At 33.7% G+C, this 20,471-nt stretch overlaps 1 protein-coding gene and 1 non-coding gene across 2 annotated transcripts; both read right to left on the bottom strand.

The window, feature by feature from the left end:
- Window positions 1–4,787: 4,787 nt before the first annotated feature.
- LOC110680506 (lipase 3-like) lies at window positions 4,788–6,488 on the bottom strand. Its single transcript, XM_021856305.1, has 3 exons — window positions 6,011–6,488; window positions 5,377–5,940; window positions 4,788–5,308 (listed from the first exon to the last, which is right to left on the bottom strand). The coding sequence occupies exons 1-3, from the start codon at window positions 6,170–6,172 to the stop codon at window positions 4,814–4,816; spliced, it is 1,221 nt and encodes a 406-aa protein (XP_021711997.1). The 5' UTR covers window positions 6,173–6,488; the 3' UTR covers window positions 4,788–4,813.
- Window positions 6,489–20,125: 13,637 nt separating this feature from the next.
- Window positions 20,126–20,197, bottom strand: Trnat-agu. The gene has a single exon. It is a non-coding gene; the product is annotated as a tRNA-Thr (tRNA).
- Window positions 20,198–20,471: the final 274 nt, after the last annotated feature.

Genomic DNA, 20,471 nt, shown 5'->3' with positions numbered 1-20,471 from the left:
GAAATCAGAAATCAGAAATCAGAAATCAGAAATCAGAAATCAGAAATCAGAAATCAGAAATCAAGAAATCAGAAATCAGAAATCAGAAATCAGAAATCAGAAATCAGAAATCAGAAATCAGAAATCAGAAATCAGAAATCAGAAATCAGAAATCAGAAAATCAGAAATCAGAAATCAGAAATCAGAAATCAGAAATCAGAAATCAGAAATCAGAAATCAGAAATCAGAAATCAGAAATCAGAAATCAGAAATCAGAAATCAGAAATCAGAAATCAGAAATCAGAAATCAGAAATCAGAAATCAGAAATCAGAAATCAGAAATCAGAAATCAGAAATCAGAAATCAGAAATCAGAAATCAGAAATCAGAAATCAGAAATCAGAAATCAGAAATCAGAAATCAGAAATCAGAAATCAGAAATCAGAAATCAGAAATCAAGAAATCAGAAATCAGAAATCAGAAAATCAGAAATCAGAAATCAGAAATCAGAAATCAGAAATCAGAAATCAGAAATCAGAAATCAGAAATCAGAAAATCAGAAATCAGAAATCAGAAATCAGAAATCAGAAATCAGAAATCAGAAATCAGAAATCAGAAATCAGAAATCAGAAATCAGAAATCAGAAATCAGAAATCAGAATCAGAAATCAGAAATCAGAAATCAGAAATCAGAAATCAGAAATCAGAAATCAGAAATCAGAAATCAGAAATCAGAAATCAGAAATCCAGAAATCAGAAATCAGAAATCAGAAATCAGAAATCAGAAATCAGAAATCAGAAACAGAAATCAGAAATCAGAAATCAGAAATCAGAAATCAGAAATCAGAAATCAGAAATCAGAAATCAGAAATCAGAAATCAGAAATCAGAAATCAGAATCAGAAATCAGAAATCAGAAATCAGAAATCAGAAATCAGAAATCAGAAATCAGAAATCAGAAATCAGAAATCAGAAATCAGAAATCAGAAATCAGAAATCAGAAATCAGAAATCAGAAATCAGAAATCAGAAATCAGAAAATCAGAAATCAGAAATCAGAAATCAGAAATCAGAAATCAGAAATCAGAAATCAGAAATCAGAAATCAGAAATCAGAAATCAGAAATCAGAAATCAGAATCAGAAATCAGAAATCCGAAATTCGAAATTCGAAATTCGAAATTCGAAATTCGAAATTCGAAATTCGAATTAGAAATTAGAAATTCGAAATTCGAAATTCGAAATTCGAAATTCGAAATCAGAAATCCGAAATCCGAAATCCGAAATCCGAAATCCGAAATCCGATATCACAAATCACAAATCAGAGATCGAAAAGCCGATAAATTTTGGATTTCAGATTTCGGATCTCGGATTTTGGATTTCTCGGGCCTTAGATTTGGATTTCTCGGATTATAGATTCCGCGTATTTTGGATTTCTCAGATTTTGGATTTCTCTCATATTAGATTTCTCGGATGTTTATTCCAAGGATCGGATTTTGAATTTGCCGGATTTTGGATTTCTCGGATTTAAAACTCCCCGGTTTTTTAATTTCTAGGACTTTGAATTTGTCGGATTTTGAATTTCTTGAATTAAAATTTTAAAATTCCACGGATTTTTAATTTCTAGGATTATGGATTTCTCGGATTTTGGATTCGCTGGATTTTGGATTTCTCGGATTTTGGATTCGCTGGATTTTGGATTTCTCGGATTTTATGTTCCTCTGATTTTGGATTTCTCGGGTTTTAGAGTTCTCGGATTTCTCAGATTTTGGATTTCTCGGATTTAGATTTCTCGGACTAAAGATTCCTCGGATATTGGATTTCTCGGATTTTAAATTCTTCGGATCTTTGATTTCTAGGATTTTGGATTTCTCTGATTTTGGATTTCTCGGATTTTGGATTTCTCGGATATTGGAATTTCTCAAATTTTGTATTTCTCGGATTTCCTATTTCTCGAATTTTAGATTTCTCAAATTTTAAATTTTTTGGATTTTAAATTTCTTGAATTTTGGATTTTTTTAATTTTTCGAATTTTGGATTTCTCGAATTTTGGATGTCTCAGATTTTGAATTTCTCGGAATTTTGATTTTTTGGATTTTCCATTTTTTGAATTTTAGATTTCTAGGATTTTTTTTTAGATTTTGGGTATCTCAGATTTTGAATTTCTAAAACTTTAAAAATTTCTAAAATTTTGAATTTCTCGGATTTTAATTTTTTGAATTTTGAATATCTTGAATTTCTTGAATTTTGGATTTTTCATTTCTCAAATTTTGTAGTTCTCGAATTTTGGATTTCTGGAATTTTGGATTTCTGGGATTTTCTATTTCTCAAATATTGGATTTCTCGGATTTTTGATTTCTAGGATTTTATATTTCTTGAGTTTTGGATTGCTCGAATTTTAGATTTCTGGGATTTTGAATTTCTTGGATTTTGGATTCCTCGAATTTTGGATTTTCTATTTCTCGAATTTGGATTTATCGGGTTTTCTCTTTCTCAAATTTTGATTTTCTCGGATTTTGAATTTCTTCGATTTTTCATTTCTCGAATTTTAAATTGCTCGAATTTTTAATTTCGGATTTTGGATTTCTCGAATTTTGGATTTCTTGGGTTTTCTATTTCTCTAATTTTGGGTTTGTCATATTTTGGATTTCTCGGATTTTAGATTTCTCTAAATTTGGATTTCTCTAATTTTGGATTTCTCTGATTTTGGATTTCTCGGATTTTGTATTTCTCAGATTTGGGATTTGTCGTATTTTGGATTTCTCTGATTTTAGATTTCTTGGATTTTGGATTTCTCGAATTTTGAATTTCTCTTATTTTGGATTTTCCGGATTTTGGATTTCTTAGATTTGAAATTTCTCAAATTTTGGATTTTGGATTTTTTTGGATTTTGAATTTCTTGGATTTTGGATTTCTTTGATCTTGGACTTTTCGGATTTTAGATGTCTCAAATTTTGGACTTCTCGGATTCTGAATTTCTTAAATTTTAGATTTCTTGAATTTTAGGTTTATCGAATTTTTAATTTCAATTTCAATTTTCAATTTTCAATTTTCAATTTTCAATTTTCAATTTTAATTTTCAATTTTGAATTTTGAATTTTCAATTTTCAATTTTCAATTTTCAATTTTCAATTTTCAATTTTCAATTTTCAATTTTCAATTTTCAATTTTCAATTTTCAATTTTCAATTTCAATTTTCAATTTTCAATTTTCAATTTTCAATTTTCAATTTTCAATTTTCAATTTTCAATTTTCAATTTTCAATTTTCAATTTTCAATTTTCAATTTTCAATTTTCAATTTTCAATTTTCAATTTTCAATTTTCAATTTTCAATTTTCAATTTTCAATTTTCAATTTTCAATTTTCAATTTTCAATTTCAATTTTCAATTTTCAATTTTCAATTTTCAATTTTCAATTTTCAATTTTCAATTTTCAATTTTCAATTTTCAATTTTCAATTTTCAATTTTCAATTTTCAATTTTCAATTTTCAATTTTCAATTTTCAATTTTCAATTTTCAATTTTCAATTTTCAATTTTCAATTTTCAATTTTCAATTTTCAATTTTCAATTTTCAATTTTCAATTTTCAATTTTCAATTTTCAATTTTCAATTTTCAATTTCAATTTTCAATTTTCAATTTTCAATTTTCAATTTTCAATTTTCAATTTTCAATTTTCAATTTTCAATTTTCAATTTTCAATTTTCAATTTTCAATTTTCAATTTTCAATTTTCAATTTTCAATTTTCAATTTTTTCAATTTTCAATTTTCAATTTTCAATTTTTCAATTTTCAATTTTCAATTTTTCAATTTTCAATTTTCAATTTTCAATTTTCAATTTCAATTTTCAATTTTCAATTTTCAATTTTCAATTTTCAATTTTCAATTTTCAATTTTCAATTTTCAATTTTCAATTTTCAATTTTCAATTTTCAATTTTCAATTTTCAATTTCAATTTTCAATTTTCAATTTTCAATTTTCAATTTTCAATTTCAATTTTCAATTTTCAATTTTCAATTTTCAATTTTCAATTTTCAATTTTCAATTTTCAATTTTCAATTTTCAATTTTCAATTTTCAATTTTCAATTTTCAATTTTCAATTTTCAATTTTCAATTTTCAATTTTCAATTTTCAATTTTCAATTTCAATTTTCAATTTTCAATTTTCAATTTTCAATTTTCAATTTTCAATTTTCAATTTCAATTTTCAATTTTCAATTTTCAATTTTCAATTTCAATTTCAATGTTTCCACAAAAAAAATCTTAAATCTGCACCAAGGCTTTCTCATTAACTTTCGAAAGGCTATTCTTCAAAAGCATCCACATAAGTTATCAGGGAAGTAAACACAAAGGTCACCATCGAATCAATCCATAAGTGGTTTCAATAGAGAGCATTCCAGATGTTTTAACAGATGGCTTCACAAAGTCTCCATTGAGATCTTCAAAGTCTCCACAGTGTTATGCACATAATTTTCAGAAGTTTCCAAAAGGATTCTACAGAAGTTTCAGTAGAATTTCACAAACATCTCCGGCCGTAAATGTTTTTTTTTTTACATACGTCAACGAAATCTATTACAGAGCCCTGCACTTAACTTTGTGATAAGAAATCTCGTCAGAGATCTCCACAAAGGACTTCTGACAATTTTACGCAGAGGTTTCTCCAGAAGCTTCTACTGAAGTTATCACAGATCTACACAATCAACACACAGTTTCACACATAATTCAACGCACAGGCCTCAACAGAGAACTGGCTGAAGTCTCTTTTTCTATGAAACTTTTCTGACAACTCCAACTTCAAATACCGAACACAACCACACGGCTCCATTAACCCCTTCACTTTATTCCGTTATCCACATAAGAACATCTTTGTACACCATATTATAAGCGGCATCGCCGTAGATAAAGTCCGAGTGCTGCAGCTCGTCGTACGGCCTCATGCGAACCCTTGGGCTGTTGATGAGCCGGGAGCCAAGCCGCATCACTCCCACCGGATCGACGATCTTATCCCGTAGTCCGTAGTGGATGTTCACTGGCACAGACACTCGATCCAACGGGTACTCCGGAGGCGTCCGTTGTCCGTAGAGCCGCAAGTTCTTCGACGGACCGTGATCGAACGGCGCGAACTTGCGGGTCCAGATCAGCTGGACGTAGTGCAGGACCTCCTTGATGGATCCGCCGGCAGGCATGGCCTGGTAGATTCGATCCACCCAGGACCGATTCATGCCGACGCTCTCACCGTTCAGGAATTGGAAATAAAGATCCGAGCAGATCTGGTACTCCGTTTGGCAGGCCTCTACCGTAACTTCGTTGGTTGAGTATAGCGCGTAGGCCGACTGCGATGAGGGGGGAATAGGAAGTGAAAAAGTACGTTGAGATATCTCTAAGGGTGCATGGTACTCACCCGGAAGACTTTCGGGATCTTGGCGAACGGTATGGCCAGGTAGCGGTACCAAGTGTTGGAGACGAACGCTGCCGGAGCCATGGCATCCAGCGCGATCAATTTATCGTTGTATTCGGGTCGGGTTGAGAGCATGACCATTGCCATAGCTCCACCTTCTGAGTAGACTAACAACCGGAGTCGCTGCTGCTGAGTTTCGTTCAGGACCGTGTCGATCATCGCCGGCAGATCGTAAAAGCCTTGTTCGTGCCAACTGTAGTCCCAGAACTCCTTTGAACAAGTGCAGAACTTCTCGTGCTGATGCGAGTTCATCGTAGATCTACTGTTTGCCAGCCACACGTCATAACCAAGGTCTACCAACTGATAGGCGATCGATCGACCCGGTCCCAACACTAACCAGTCCGATGAAGAATGCATGATCCCGTGCTGCAGCAGGATCGTCCCACGTGTTGAGTTCACCACTGGCTGTTGATCGCGCCAAATCTGATACAGCTTCAGCACGTAGCCATCCTTTGTAACAACTCTGTGTGCTCTTCCTTGATAGCCATCCGTCTCTAGCAATTGATCCTGTCAGAAACAACCCAACAAGAACACGATCACTTCAAACACAAGTTCTTCTGGAGAAAGTCCAACTCACTGTTCGTTCGCGATTGAGCGGCAACGAGTCGAGGAAGGCATTCAGCGGATCACACACGCAGTCGTTCCGTATCAGTCCATTTCCCAGCACAGAACTTCCGTAGCTCAACACCATCAGCAGCGAAAGCGCCAATTTCACAGGATCTCCCCTCAGAAGAACCATTTCTGCAGTCACAACAGGAAAAGGATGCACACTGGGTCACAGTCACCGAAACACTAACGTCTAATGGTAGACAACTCGTCGTGATCTTTTCTAACATCGCGCGCAGAATTAAGCATTGGCAATTTGCAATTAACCCTAGCCCCCTCACTGCAGTACCGCACCACACCGCCACATTCAGAACTAGTGGGAGAGTTGCCAAAAAAAACCGAAAACAAACAACTCGAATTCGAGTTGTGCGAGCGCGTGTAGGACATCGTGAAGTCGTCGTTTGCGTTGGACTTCTTCTGCGCTTAGGCGGGAGGATTCATATTAGTTATACTGGGTGATGCAGGTTCGGAGAGAAAGAGCGCGAGAGCGAAACTGATGACGGATGTGTGTTGGATGGACGAAGTGTAAACGGTCTATGGAGAAGCGTAGCGTAGCAGCGTAGCGAGGAGCCGGTTCTAATTATTGTCCAGCTGATCTTGGAAGCCGGTGAAGCTGGTTTTTGGATTGGGGCTTTGTTGTCTGAGCGCTGTAATCTCAGGTGTGTTTTGGCTCTTGCGAAGAATGTCACATTCTGATAAGAACCGTGGGGATCGAGAATTTTCGTTTGATAAGCGGTTCTCATGGGGATTGGGAGGATTGATGTGTGTGAGGCGAATTGATCGATTACTTTATAGGTAAGCAGCGCATTGGTTGATCTAGTTCAGGTTCTTTGTGTGTTTTGAAAAGAGATGAATGACAGAAAATACTTCCAAAGTTTCAAACAAGTGTATGTATTCTCTTCAGCTCTGAAGCTTGACATATTTGAGCAGACTGATTGATGTACATGGAGGCCTTCTTATCCTAGTGGTAATGTCTGCGGCTACAAAGCAAAGCCATGCTGAAGGTGTCTGAGTTCGATTTCCAGTCGGTTCGAGATCTTTTCGTAATGGAAATTTTCTTGATTTCCTTGGCCATACTTAGAGTATCATCGTGCCTGCCACACGATATATAAATGCTAAAATGAGAACTTCGACAAAGAAAGCTCTCAGTTGATAAATATGGAAGTGCTCATACTTGCCAAGAAGACTCTGTTCCAGTGAATACGTAATGCCAAAAAGAATAACAAAGCTGGTAGCGGCTGTGTGCCTTTAAAACAGAAACTTCGAAGACCTTATGCTTATAAAAAGGGACCATACAGGAACAAAAAAAAAATCCAACGGGAATAAAAAAGAAAGCATGCGGGAGCCAAGTAAAAATAATCAAGTAATCAGGAAATATTTTTTTATAAGAAATTTTCTGAAAACCCGACCAGAAATTTTTCAATGTATTTTTTTTTTTTGTGAATTGCAAGTGATACGACTGTATGCTTTTTTTCAAGAACAGAAATTGATTTACCTAAAGAATTCATATATTTATTCTTTAGCGGCTTTCTTAAGGAATTCCTCCACGAAATCAATTCAAGATACCTTTAAAAATTAAATTTTCATTTGTAACCTCAGAAATTACTTCAATGACCCAACCATGATTTCTTCAAGCATTCCTCCAAAGTGTATTTCACAAACTTTCCAAGAAAATCCTGGAGTTCATCCAGTGATTCTTCAATTCATTTCGCTAAGATTTCGTCCAAGATATCCATTTAGGCTATTTTCAAGCAATAATTTCTCCAGAGATGCCTCCATTGATTTCATAGGATTTCCTCCAGTGTTTTTTTCCAAGTTTTCAACCAAGAAATCTTTAAGGATACTTCTAAAAATTACTCCACAAATACCTTCTGATTTCTTCAGAAGGCCCAGGAGATATTCTTTGAGATATTTCTGAAGGAAGTTCTCACACTATTTAATCAGGATTTTTTCTAGAGAAGTCCCCAGGGAATTATCAAGGTCTTTTTTAAGCCATTATTGAAGAAATCCTTGAAAAAATAGGAGAGCATCGCTAAAACAAATACAACGTTTTGCACATTACTAATCAAACTTCTGTAGAAAATCCTGAAGAACTTTTGCGAGGATTTCTGAAAAATTCCCTACTCTCTAGGAGATTATTCTAGATGTATTTTTAAGATAATTATTGACATAGGAAAAGGTATCGACCGTGATTCTTTTTTATTTTATTTTGTTTTATGGCTGTAGCGGTCATTTCAATATTGTCGCTCCCTTGCGACGCCTATCCACCTATTCATTTTCCATCATTTGGTTCTATAGACTCCCTTTTGCTTTGAGTCGCATGACCGCTACAGCCATGAAACAAAATAGAATATAGATAATTATTGAAAAAATATTTTTTTTGAATCCCACGATAAAATCCTGCAGGATTTCCTGGGAGACATTCCTGGAAAAACATTGAACAGAATCTCTGAAGAAACTTGTGTAGAAATTGTCGGAATATATGTAAAAAATAAATAAATTTAGAGATAGTCTCTAGTTGGTTAAATAAGAGTTTATATAGACATTTCTTTGAAAATAGTGACTTTTAAGGCACTCACAATAAAATAGACCAAGCTTCTAAACGAGACCAGCACTGGAAGAAAAGATGGTTTTTTTTTTCTTCTATAAGTTGTCTCATACGAACTAAATTAAACAACTTTCAATAACTGGCGCAACAGTTATGTTTTGCAGAAAAACGCTCATTTGGTAGAACTACTTTTCGAAGCTACTAAAATACAGAAAATTGCAAATAATGTTTGATTCAACAGGAAGTGTATTGATTCTTTGATTCGCACAAATTTCTAATCTAATCATAATAAATTGACGAATTCCTTTTCAAAATCGCTCAGTCATAGAACTCGACCATCTTCGATTTGCAGTAAATTTTGCACATGTTTCTGTTATGATACAATAAGTGTTTTCCTTAGAAAAATCGACCGTTTTGACTCAGGAATAACTGCGAATGGCCTATGAACTTTTGCAGGCAACTTTATTTGAAAAAAATTTAACTCCGAAACTGTTGATTTTAGAAAAAAAAAATTCTGTGAAGAAGTTTTAGTGAACTATTTGACCTACAAGAAAAAAATAAGCACTGAAAAATATATTTTATGTTTTTCATGAAAAATTCAAAAATAAAACATACATTTTATATTACACAAAAACCCCATTTTTTTTTATTTTTGCCATAGAATGAATAATTTCTCTAGAAGTAGTCATTTTACGAATCACAGTACTGGCCCAATTTTGTCAGCCCCCGATTTTGTCTACCCCACATTTTGTCAGCTTTTTGATCCGATTTTGTCAGCCTTTTTTAAATTTGTCAAAAAATTATTATCGTCATGTTTTACCACGTTTACATTAAAATTGATGATGATGTTTGATGTCATGCACGCATAGGCGGAGCCAGAGGGGCAATGCAAATGCCTTTTCTCAAGTGTTAAAAATCGATATTACCAATATAAGGGAGGGAGAGCTCCTGCTAAAAAAAAACTGGCTACGCCCATGTCCATCGCCCTCTTAAAAGTCCATGTAACCATGTTACACGTAAAATTTTGAAAAACGGGAAAAAAATAAAATGACCCGATTTTGTCAGGTTCCTCATTTTGTCAGCCTAAAATTCATCGAGGGGCTGACAAAATCGGGTCCTTACTGTAATAATACTTTTGCAAAAGTAAAGACTACAAGTAATTTCTTTCCACTCACTTATTTTCCTTGATAAAGAATTGCGAATAACTAATGAAAATGGCCTGTTTTAATATTTAAATTATATTTTTTGCATTAAACTCAAAATAATTCGAAAATGGTTCGGAATAATTTCAAGATTCTTATTGTATCATCAAAACGTATTTATTTTGACAAAAAATCAAAATTTTGGAAAACGGCCAAAATTTGTTCTTAAAAAAACTTTTTTATTAAAAATTTTTCCATCATGAAACTTTGTCCCAAGCATCTGTTTACTATTAAGATTCTATGGTGAAGATTTAAAAATATTAAAAATAGGGCTTTTGTGTCATTTAATATTAAAGCTTTATTTTTGTTTTTTTTTTTATGAAAATAAATAAAACATTTTTTCAGTGTATATATTTTCTGGATGGAATTCGTCTTTATTTGAAAAGCACAGAAAAAAATCTAATGGCCTGAAGAAATTTCAAATTTAAACTCTCTTTAGAATAATTACATAATTAGTATGAGATAACTTTTGGCAATATTGATTGATCGAATGTATACATGCTAGTCAATACCATAGTGATATGAACTTATGAAAATTATTTGGTTACAATTTTGTTTTAGGGTAATTTTGACCAAGCAGCATATAAGCAGCTTTTAATAATGAAACATGTGCTTGCTAATGATAATCCGGGCCATAAGACATTCAAAATTCATCACAGCACACTTTACGATTACAAAAACTGCGTAAGTACAATAGTACAGCCCGTAGATCATTAGGACCTGAACTCCAGAACGATTTGGATGGCCTCCAATATCAGATCTCATGTAGTTAACGATTTGTAAAGGCTCACAAACTAATGTAGATTCAGACTGAAACTTCAGGGCGTTCAGAAAGCTAATTATTTTCTCAATCTCATGATTCTCTCATGATAAATCTTACGTTTATAAACTTTTTGTGCGAAAACATCCACAGGGTGTCAATTCAAAAACAATTTTCCAATTCCTAGATTTTTCTCGGGTGTTTGAAAATTTAAAATTGGACGGCAAGATGGTACCGCAACTTTATATTTTCTAGACGTTCTTGATATTTGATTTGAATTTAAAAAGCTTTTTTACAAATAAAAATTCATAGCAGTTTTTCTTATGAAATTAGGATATTTTAGAATTGCAGTCGACTATCCCCAACTCGTTATTCTATAACTTGATACACTCTATAACTCGATGGATTTTACCGTCCCTTCGTATTTTCATACATCGTGCTTCCCATAAATCGATATTTCTAGAACTCGATATCTCCACTAGTCGATGTCACGTGAGAGGTAAATTTCCCTCCATAACTCGATATTTATTTTAAAATCCTTCTTCAAAGAAACTATGACTAATTCTTGTTTGGGGATGAATAAATAATATGAACAGTAAAAATATCGTGATTTTTCAAAGTATAGTTCATAAAATACTATCAACAAAATAAAATTGCTTTCTTACAGAAGTGATCGTACATATGCATTGAAATTACATGAATTTGCTTCTTCCATTTCAGGTTTTTTAGTGTCGGTATATTCTATATACTCGATAATGGTCCCTTGAATATCGAATCGGTTGGAGAGTCGACTGTATAGAATTCTTCTTTGTATATAAGATTAGACAACAACACAAAACGGCAATGTTTATTATATCAAACCATTCGTTTCTTAAAAGCACCTACGAGGTTATGCATTAGATGTGGTACGGTGGTGGGACGTTTCGCATAATTTTATGGGTGGACGTTTTGCATAATGGACGTTTGGCATAAAGAAAATTGTTTGCCTTCCTAAAAATTTTACCTGTTCTTATACGAAACTGCTTTATGTGAAACGCCCATTATGCTAAACGTCTTTATGCGAAACGTCGAAATGGGTCACCCCCATGTGGTAGGATGCAGAACCACTTGAGTACTTTAATGATTCACTTTGGCATGAGGGGTTCTTCTTGGCCGAATTATCTGAAACTTTGCAATGAGAAGCACTTCAGTAGGACGTATATTGTCGCCATATATGAGCTCTGTAATATTTAAAAAAAAACCCACTGCCCAAGTAAATCACAAGTGCCAAGAATAGGATTCGGCTCCCTACATGACTGGATCTGGAAAGAATCTTGATATGGCAAAGCTCTCATTTGATCCAGAGCGAGATCTTTATGACAGAACGATATGAAACCAAAAACACATTGCTAGCTGGATTGTAATTTGATATAAATCCTAACAAGCATCTAGGAATCCAAAAAAGATTTTGCCATGAATGTCGTTAAGAACTAAACAAAGGATCTCTAACAAGTGATTCGCGAAGAATGGCTTGAAGAATCCACTGTAAATCTGCAATAACGTAAATCACGGACTATGTATTCAAGTTAGTAATTAAAAATAGTCTTCTTCTAGAATCAGTATCAGTGTCTCCAAAAATCTGTCAAAAAGGAGTTGCTAATGAATTTACCCAGAATTTCAATCATTCTTAATGAATCTTTCCAGATTCATTATCAACCAATCAGATAACCCACAAAATTTCCAAAAAATCTTCAAGCTTAACGTTTTACCAACCGCTAGGAATTACTAAAAATTTAACGAAAAATCAGCGAGATGCCTATGAAAGAACCCCTTACAATATTATTAGCAATCCATCCATTACCTTTTCAATGACTTTCCGATCGCCTAGATTCCCGCTAAATTCCTAGCATCAATCTTAAAAAAAATCTTTCAATCTTGATAGGATCTGCTTTGAATTTGATTAATATCTTTATCCAGAGATTCACAAAGCATCTTATGTGGAGGAAATCCTGCCAAAGATCTCTTCAGATAAAAATCACCAAACATTATTCATGAAGCGAAGTGCCAATTGTCAATATTATCTCCTTTCATCCGAGAGGTAAAGATTTACAATTTCCCGGGCATTTCCCGGTCAATTGGAATTGCCGTGTTTTCCCGCTTTCCTCGGATTTTCCACATGGATTTAGTTTCCTCTTACAATGCTCCAAATCTATGAATTCCCAGCTTAAAAACTATGCATACCATGATCTGGTATCATACTACAATTAGGTAATGTTTAGTAGTGCAGGAGTTGTCCAAATCTCAGTTTGATATTATTATGGTATTGATGTTGAAAATATTGTTCTAAACAAATAAAAATACCTCATTCTAAAGCTATTGGGGACTGTTTAAGGTATTGAACAACAATTGAAAAAATAATTTCAATATGAAATTTCATTATGTATTACATAGGTATTGCAAAAAACTAATCTAATTATCACTTTGGTGTTTGTAAAATGTGCATGAGATTTTAGTTAAGTTATTTAAATTCTTATATGGGGCTGTTTCATACCTTATTCAGGTGGTAATTTTTAAAAATTAACTGGTATGGAATACTCTAGCTTAGTATTCTGTAAACATGTAATAACATGAAAAATTTACTCGTTCTGGGCCAATACTCTTCAACACCTTGAGCCATGGTCTAATATAAAAAATGATCCAATCACAATTTATCTCGGAGCTTTTGCCAAAAATAGTTTGAAAATATTGACTTTTTGTCGGGAAAAGCGACTAGTATGTAGTAGGAATGCATTAAAAAGATAGTGACTGGCTACAAAAAAGTGGCTTGCTTCCACCCGACTAGCTGAAGCTGTCATAATTATAACTTGATGAGTTTTAGTTAGGATCTTTTTTTGAGTAACACCGGTTGTTATAAATTAGATGCAGGATGTTATTGAAATAAATAAAATTTTGCACTACAGCATATCAAACTGGTAACATACTTCATTCGCTTTGGGTAAAAATCCAAACTAATTAAAAATTAATCCGAACTGTAGTAAAAACTACTTAATTTTACTCATTTTTTGGTTAAATATTTTTAGTCAATAACGGGAATCGAACCGAGATATGTACCAAACCACCGGAATGGACCCGATGCCCCTTCCGTTGAGGCTATTGATACACTTGAAGTAAAGGTTGTAACTCATATGAATGGACTTGGTGTTTTTCAAATTTCTCCAGCGTCTGAGTTGAAAACCATGACATCACAGTTAATGACGTATATGAACGACAAACTAACTCGTTCTTGGTGAATGTTTTTCATACAATAAAACACAATTATATCATGTCCTGCTATCATAACAATCTATGATATAGTTTTGATATGATTGTGAATGTAGCTTTAATTCTGTTCCAGTTATAACAAGATTGTAATAAGCTTTGTTATAACTTTTTGTAACATGATGTGTTATAAAATGAATTGTAATACCTTCTGATATAATTTTGTTATTGGAAAAATATTACATCATATCTTTTTTTTTCGATTGTAAACGTTCATCCGTGGTCATTTATACCGTACTTTGTAGGTAGCATGTTTGGTTTTCACAATTTCTCAACGTTACCTGTTTTTTTTTTTTCATTTTTCATCATATGAACACTTCAGAGTTCAGGACAAATGTAACATTGAGAGTATCATACAGCCATTCCATGAAAAACCGATCTAGTGGGTCTCCGAATTCCGTGCAAATTTGCTATTTTGTTCCTTATCAGAAATAAGGATAAACGTATTTTTGGATTTTTTTGATTAGGGTGACCATTTCCGAAATAGGGTGACCAGAAAAATCGCGATTTTGCAAAATTTTTATTTTTAAAAATATTAGAACTTTTGAACCGTTCGACCGATTTTCAATCTTTTTGAGCGAAATGAAGGCAAAAGATTTTAACTTTTCAGGAAAAATATAAAATTTCACAAAAATTGTGTTTTTTTACATGAAAAAACTCAATAGTTTCCGTTTTTTCGTGTTTTGAAGGCCTCGGGACCAAAGGGGCTATCGCTGTTCTCATTTTTTCTTGAAAGTTCAGAAAATTTCACCAATACTGTCAAATTTTCAGCGATGTATGTTTTTTAGTTTTTGAGATATATTTTTTGAAAATAAAAAATCAGTCATTTTTTATCGGCACACACTGTAGGTCTCAGAGCATTAGATTTGTAATGTTTAAAAAAAAATTATAACTTTTGAACAGCTTAACCGATTTCCAATCTTTTTATATGGAATGAAAGCTTAAAATTTCAACTATTCAGACAAAATTGAAACAAAAAATATGTCGACTATTTCTCAAGAAAACAAGAAGAGTTTGTTGGAAAATTATCTAACTATGAACGAATTTTGAGAATTCCTCTAAAACATCTATTCAAAAATTTTAAAAGAAATTTCCTATTATACAATTCAATATACTTACCATTGATTTTTAGGCCTTTATTTACTCAAAGGTATTCAATTAAACTACTCGAATATTTTTTTTTCAGGACCAGATAGCCAAGAAAAAAAAGAAATTTTTTACTTTGCTAAGTTTTTATAGAAGCACCTACTGGAATCCTACTAGTAATGCTTCTTCAAATTCGTGAACAAAATTGACGAGGAAACTAAATATTGTTCCTTTTTTTGGCTTCATGAATTTTGTTAGCAAGAGGTTTCCAATAACTCAATAACCGTTCCAGAAATGATTTCAACCAATACACAATTACAAAAATAAGAAAAAATGGTTCTAGGTTTCCACTTTATTTAAAAATAATCATCTTTTGATTTGTCTGGAATATTCGCTAAGCAGCTTGACAGATACTTACATAAAATCTCTAGAGGTATTTCAAACAAAGTTCTGATGAAAATTTTGTATTTCTGATAATAAATCTTTTGCTGTTCAGTGGAAACTGTAAGTGAATGAAAAAATAAATGAATTCGGTACACTACCATTTAATTTCAAATAGAATCTTCTCTAAAATTCTAGTTGGAGTTAAATGATATAGTGCCATATTCGACATTCTGTTTACTTATGGATTAAGTTGCGATCTTGTTTCATACTCTATTTGGCTCCTTTTGAAACGTTTATCGATAACACAGATTATTTTTCCATGTCTGATCTTTAGGTTCAAGCTGGTTATGTTTTACAAAAATCTCATAATGATGGTTAAAGAAAAATCATTAAGATAGATACGTCTCCATGTCAACGAAGTAGTAGTTGTAGTGTTTATCAAAAGCAAAGTAGATGTCACTAAGTAGATTCTCATTGACATATTCTTTCTAATGTATCAGTATATTGGGAATGAAAAGTTATGAAGATTGAGCTGTCGGTTGATTAATTTTGAGACCATTTATGAAATGGAAAATTCAAATATTGACCTAGCAATAATAATCTACTCCAATAATTTAATCTTGAAAAGGTCTTCATCAATTGTAACATCAAATTTTGAACCTTCTTTTGAAACATACAATACTTCAGGCAATTTATCAGATTTTTCAAGAATAGTGCTTTTAAGATCAATTAAAACCTTTACATAACAATTAAAACCTTTACACACATTCTTCCAAAAACATCTTCCAGAAATTCCTCATCATTTTTATTTTTGGAATTTCATCTTCTACTTGACTTTGCGTTCCTGCTGTAACAGAGCCTACTTTTCAGCTTAGAGTTCGAAGAGCATTTCCACACTTACTAAGGGCTTTCTGCGCCAATGTTGTTTGAATGCGTTACGCACAGCAAAAAAACGAGATAATTCTGCTTTGTGTCCGCACAAATTGCCACTTAGCTAAGGAAGGCTCGCATACTATTGGATTGTGATGACCAATTACGCAGCTAATGCATTTAAACCATCTGGCACTGCAATAATGCACTGCAGTAATGTATTGATCCAAACTTTTTTTGCCATCAGCGGCCGTCAAAATACGCCAAATAATAAACGAAGCGATGCGCAAGCTTATCCGGTATCCGGAAATGCATTTCGAATATTTCATTCTATCAACTTGCCGCCACCTGATGTGATGTCTGGAAGCAGTTATAAACCTTTTTCAACCATACTTCAGTGAACCTTGGCTTTAATCGTCATTAGATTCGCAAATGTTTCTATCGCGTCTCGTTTCCAAAGACAAATGTACTGCTTAATGCCCGTAGACGAATATGACATTAAGCGTCCAAAAAACTATCGGAAATCACAATCACACACGAAACCGTAATTTATTCATCGAACATCATCGGAATTTTACGATGCTTGGGTATCCACAAAGAACACAGTATCGCAAGATTAGAACGATCTGAAACTAGATCTTGATGCTTGAATGGATTTGCACAGTTGCGTTAATTGAATGACAAACAAGATTTCTACCCACACCGGATGGATAGGTTGCAGTGCAGGTGCGAAACCGATCTGATTTGCATATTCTCTCGCCCCAAGGCGCGACAAAGCGATGGCTAAGAAATGTTCCGCTTCTGCCACTTTTCTATGATAGTTAAATAGTTTATAGGGCCACTTGGCGATCTAACCGAGCGTAACCAACCATACAGCATCTTGATGATGATCAGTGCCTTCCAAGTATTTATGTACTTAACCAAACATCACATTAAGTCAAGTTCAAACCTTGCACCCTAACAGAGTGATCTTGTTGGTGACTACGGTTACGGTTCATGAAGATCAAGACAGTGGCAACAATTGTCCCTCATTGAACAAGATGTACTTAGTGGCATCAGAAATCTCGCACCCGGCATTAAACAGTTGCAACCCGACTAGCTGAAACTAATAGAATTATATATTGATATTTTATTAAGATATGGTGTTTTCTTTCTAACAATGGTAGTTATAAATTATATGCACGATGATGTTGAAATAATTAAAGTTTTGCACTGCAGCATATAAAAAATCTCACATATTTTGTTACAAATACAGTCGGGTCTCCTATTATACATATGGTTATAGGAATCCGGGTTATAGGAGACCCAGGGCTTATGGGATCGCTTTTTCTAACTTTCATATAGTGCAAGTTGAGGGGTAAGAATGCAAACTTTGTAGCATATGATATCTCTAGATCCTGATGTTTTCGAAGGTTGGTGTCTTCGGAAGAGTTGATCAGTAGCTCAAGGGCTGAAATGCGGTGGCCATTCTGATACGGAACTACGCCACCAGGCGGAGCTAGTGAGCATGGAATTTTTGTTTTGCGGATAGTTGAGTAGCCTGACCACTTAGAAAGATGACGTTATCGACAATGTTGAAAAATTCCTGTCGCCGGCAAAGATACCAGAGCAGCATTTATCGGTCTACGAAATGATCGGCAACAGCGATGCCTTGTGCTGATCAACGAGAGTATGAATAGAAGCAGACCTTGTTTCCCCTGCACAACAAGGCGTGTCATAGAAGTGGCTTCTGTGTCCCGTGGTCAACAAGGATGCCATTCTAGAAATTCCTGCTGGTCAACAAGGCGACTAGCTGAAGAATCCCTATCGACTTACCCCATGAGCCTCTACTCGCCGAGATTTGTGGCACCCCGCATGGATGAGATACAGAAACATATCCATGTACGTGACCAAGTCACCTGAAAGGTCACGTACGTCATTTGTAACCTAGAGGAGGTGAGATCAATGATGAGATTGGTTGGGTGACAAAACGTCGAATGCCAAAACGTCTAAAGGACAAAACGTCGCAAAGTAAAACATTGAAGGAAACGAAATTTCTTGGAAGAATGATTTTCTTCCGAAAGAATAAATAATTCATAATGTGTCAAACGTTATTCATAGTATATTTAATCGACACTGATGTGAAAAAAAAGTCTGGCAAACGATTTTGAAAATTCGCCGTTGTCGACGTTTTATCCTTTCCACGTTTTATCACTTTTAACATTTTGGGATTCAATGTATTGGCATTCGACGTTTTGACTTTCGAAATGTTGTCCCCAAACCGATGAGATCATCACTGCAGCGAATTTACGAGAAGAAGTACTCCGAGAGTACTCCAACCACAGCTGCCAGAAGATTTGATAAAAAATCTGTATCCACCAGGTTAGAAAATCTGTGTCCCATGCAAAAAAATCTGAGTCCATACAAAAATTGTTGAAAGAAAATTTGTGTTCCATACAAATTGAATCTATGTCAGAATAAAAAAAAATCTGCGTTATACAGATAAATCTGTTTGTGTAGCAGCCCTGACTCCAACCTTCATCGGGAGATCTTGAAAAGGGTTCTAGCGAGGGAGTTCGAAGAGCATGAGCTCCGACCAGCTTCATACCGAAGCGCTGCTGATGATCGAGCACTTATCCGCGAGCCTATCTGGTAAGTTGACAATAAGGGATTTTTTTAATTTCCGTACAAAGTGGGCCGAAGGGTATCAGATTTTCATGAAACTTTTTCCATAGGCAGGGCTCATCAATATATGAATAAAAAAATTGAGAAAAATTCAGGGTCGCTTATTTTCCCGGAAAACTCAGTTGGAATTTTTTTGGTTTCCTCTGACACTACTTACTTTGAAAAATCATAACTCAAGAACGAAGCATCGTAGAAACAAAGTTTTTTTTTTATGAAAATGAAAGCAAATTTTCACAGGAATAAAAAAAATATTAACTGAAAAAAGTTTTCCACAAAATTTTCCACCGTTGAGAAAATTCGTAAAGAACTATGCTCCAACGGAAAAACTATGCTCCAACTCGTGGAAAATTTTCAAAACAATATTTTTGAGACGCTTTAATCGCTCAAATTTTTGAAATAGACTTTTTTTTTCGTTTTTGAGTTATGGCCAATTTCGTGGAAAATGACCATATAAGCCTTTTCTTTGAAAACCCATATTTCAATCGAAGTATCGGAAAAACAAAGATTTTTTATCAAAGCAATTGCAAATTTTCTAAAACATCTAAAAAAAAAAGATATGGGATTGGTTTAAATGAAGTATAAGTCGGAATGGATGATATTTTTCATGAAAAATTACACCGCTAAAAAATCAGAAAAAAAAACTGTTTCTGCCTCAATTTTTCAACTGAAAAGGGATGCTTTCTTTTCTATGGAACAAATAAGATTATTATTATTATTTTTTTTAAATTTTATTTATTCAATTATTCAGTATATAACTTACATTTTCATCTTAAAACTATCTATTTTTTCAACCGGGAAGATTGTCTTTGGTTGCTAACACCAGAATATTTTCGTTTCTTTGTATTATTAAGAACGAAGCATGCTGTTTTTTCTTGGTTTTCATGTGCATCTGAGAATTCACTAGCAAAAATGCTTCGTTCGTCTTTTGGTATAAATGAATGATATTTTTTTGTTCCAGGAATTGGAACAAGGTTAGAAAATCTTTCCTGAAGAAATTTTTCAGCCTCTGAATAGTCATTTTCAGTTGCATAGATAAATTCCCAATCTTTTTTAAATTGGTCTTCCACCTTTTGCGACACAGCCCAGTCGAAAAATTGATTGGCGTTATTAATTTCTGCTGACTTTCTAATACTAGCATCTCTAGCCATTCGCTTAATAAATTGACTCTTATATTGAGCTGTTCGGTAATCCAATCCGCATGGTTATTAAATTAATTAACTCATTACGCGTGGTAAAGATGGACAAATTATGGGTGAAATTATGAAAAAAATCCACGTGCTCGGCTGGGATTTGAACCCAGGACTCTTGTACACTAGACGAGAGCTTTACCAACTAAGCTACCGAGCCACTTGGTGACCAAATAACTGAGTTGGTTACAAGTTTTCGCTTAATGTTGCCACAGATACCATCACAATGCCTACATTATGATTGAAGAAATCTTTGTTTCTATGCTGTTTCGTTCTTAAGTAGTTTTGTTTATAAACTTATAAATTTGAAAATAAGCTTTATAAACTTATAAATGTATAAATTTGTAAACAGCTCATCTTGGCAATATTTGATCATGTTTTAGGAACGAAAAATGAGCGTATTTAAAAAATGTTTAGGATTGGATCTTATTGAT

This window comes from Aedes aegypti, unplaced genomic scaffold (genome assembly GCF_002204515.2).
Source record: "Aedes aegypti strain LVP_AGWG unplaced genomic scaffold, AaegL5.0 Primary Assembly AGWG_AaegL5_hic_scaff_150_PBJ_arrow, whole genome shotgun sequence".
NCBI lineage: Eukaryota > Metazoa > Arthropoda > Insecta > Diptera > Culicidae > Aedes > Aedes aegypti.
The sequence above is the reverse complement of the archived record's forward strand: the minus strand, read 5'-3'. Positions and strand labels throughout refer to the sequence as shown.

Excerpts from the sequence above, each read along its gene's own strand:
- LOC110680506 (XM_021856305.1), bottom strand. The coding sequence starts at position 6,172 with ATGGTTCTTCTGAGGGGAGATCCTGTGAAATTGGCGCTTTCGCTGCTG. Across the intron at positions 5,941-6,010 it reads CGCTCAATCGCGAACGAACA|GATCAATTGCTAGAGACGGA; the intron begins GTGAGTTGGACT and ends TGTTTCTGACAG. Across the intron at positions 5,309-5,376 it reads AGATCCCGAAAGTCTTCCGG|TCGGCCTACGCGCTATACTC; the intron begins GTGAGTACCATG and ends CCCTCATCGCAG.